The sequence below is a fragment of the Austrofundulus limnaeus genome, unplaced genomic scaffold, assembly GCF_001266775.1.
Source record: "Austrofundulus limnaeus strain Quisiro unplaced genomic scaffold, Austrofundulus_limnaeus-1.0 Scaffold390, whole genome shotgun sequence".
Lineage (NCBI taxonomy): Eukaryota > Metazoa > Chordata > Actinopteri > Cyprinodontiformes > Rivulidae > Austrofundulus > Austrofundulus limnaeus.
The window spans coordinates 238,154-239,319 of record NW_013952792.1 but is presented as its reverse complement, the minus strand read 5'-3'; the positions used below and the strand labels follow the sequence as shown (position 1 = coordinate 239,319).

At 34.7% G+C, this 1,166-nt stretch overlaps 1 protein-coding gene across 1 annotated transcript in view; it reads right to left on the bottom strand.

The window, feature by feature from the left end:
- Nucleotides 1–598: 598 nt before the first annotated feature.
- Nucleotides 599–1,166, bottom strand: part of chchd7 (coiled-coil-helix-coiled-coil-helix domain containing 7) — a gene marked incomplete at its 3' end in the record, with an annotated part of 24,321 nt that continues 23,753 nt past the window's right edge. The window contains 2 exon segments of the mRNA XM_014023790.1: nucleotides 599–697; nucleotides 766–825. Coding sequence (XP_013879244.1) covers nucleotides 599–697; nucleotides 766–825 — 159 coding nt within the window.

Below are 1,166 nucleotides of genomic sequence, written 5' to 3'. Positions count from 1 at the left end.
CCCTATTAGCGGGCTGAGCCCTGTTCAGCCTCTGAGCTGTTGGGTTTGAGCAACTGTGGCCCTCTGAGCATTTTAGTTGAATAGCCCTGTTTTAAACTGTATTATTATGGTGTTATTTTAAATAATTATATTTTTTAACATGAATGAAATTGTGAATAGTTCACTATAAGTGCTGAATTTATATCAATCTACAGCATAAAGAGACTTTTTTAGGTTAAAAAAATTAGTTACATCATAAACAACAAAAATTAGAAAAATTCTAATTAAAAGTAGTACATTGTGATATTACAGAACGAAAATAAACACAAAAATTGTTTTCTTAGCATTCTACATTTGCCATTTTGATTAGATTTGTGAGGACTTTCTTGTTTTCACACAGTTTGTGCAGTTCCTTATTACAATTTCAGCCCTTAATTAGATGATCTGAACTACCAGTAGGTGGTGCTATTGTAACATCAAGTTTTTAGCCATCCTCCCAAAATTACTTAGAGGTGACTTTGGGCAGAAAAACAGATACCTGATGAAAACCACTCTTTCTAATTTGTTTGTTCATGTGTCCTCAGTGTAATATTGTAGGTGTAGGGATAAATAGACTCACCCAATATGCCCTGCAGTTCTTATAATTCTGGAAATAGGCTGAACACATGCTCCTATCATAGTTGTGGACATCCAAACATTTCTGGGAGGCATCGCTTTCCTGGGAAACAGAAGCAGTTCAAATAACCAAGCTACAGCTGTGGAGAATGTGAAGAACCCTCAGCTCACCTCAAGGCATGGATTTATGTCCTGGTCACGAACTTTGCGAGCATTTTTATCCATTCGCACCTGAGAACAAGAAAAGCGGAAAGTTCAAATACATTTATTTCATAAAATTTTAGAGGAAACAAAATGTTTTTCTTAATCTCTGCTACATACAGTGGGTAAAATACGTATTGAACACGTCACCATTTTTCTCAGTAAAAATATTACTAGAGGTGCTAATGACATGAAATTTCCACCAGATGTCGGTAACAACCCAAGTGATCCATACATACAAAGAAATCAAACCATAAATGTCCAGAAATGAAGTTATTTATAATAATGTGGAATGGCACAGGGAAAAAGTATTGAACACACTTACTGAAATTTATCTAATAATTTGAACAAAAGCCTTTGTTGGCAATAAC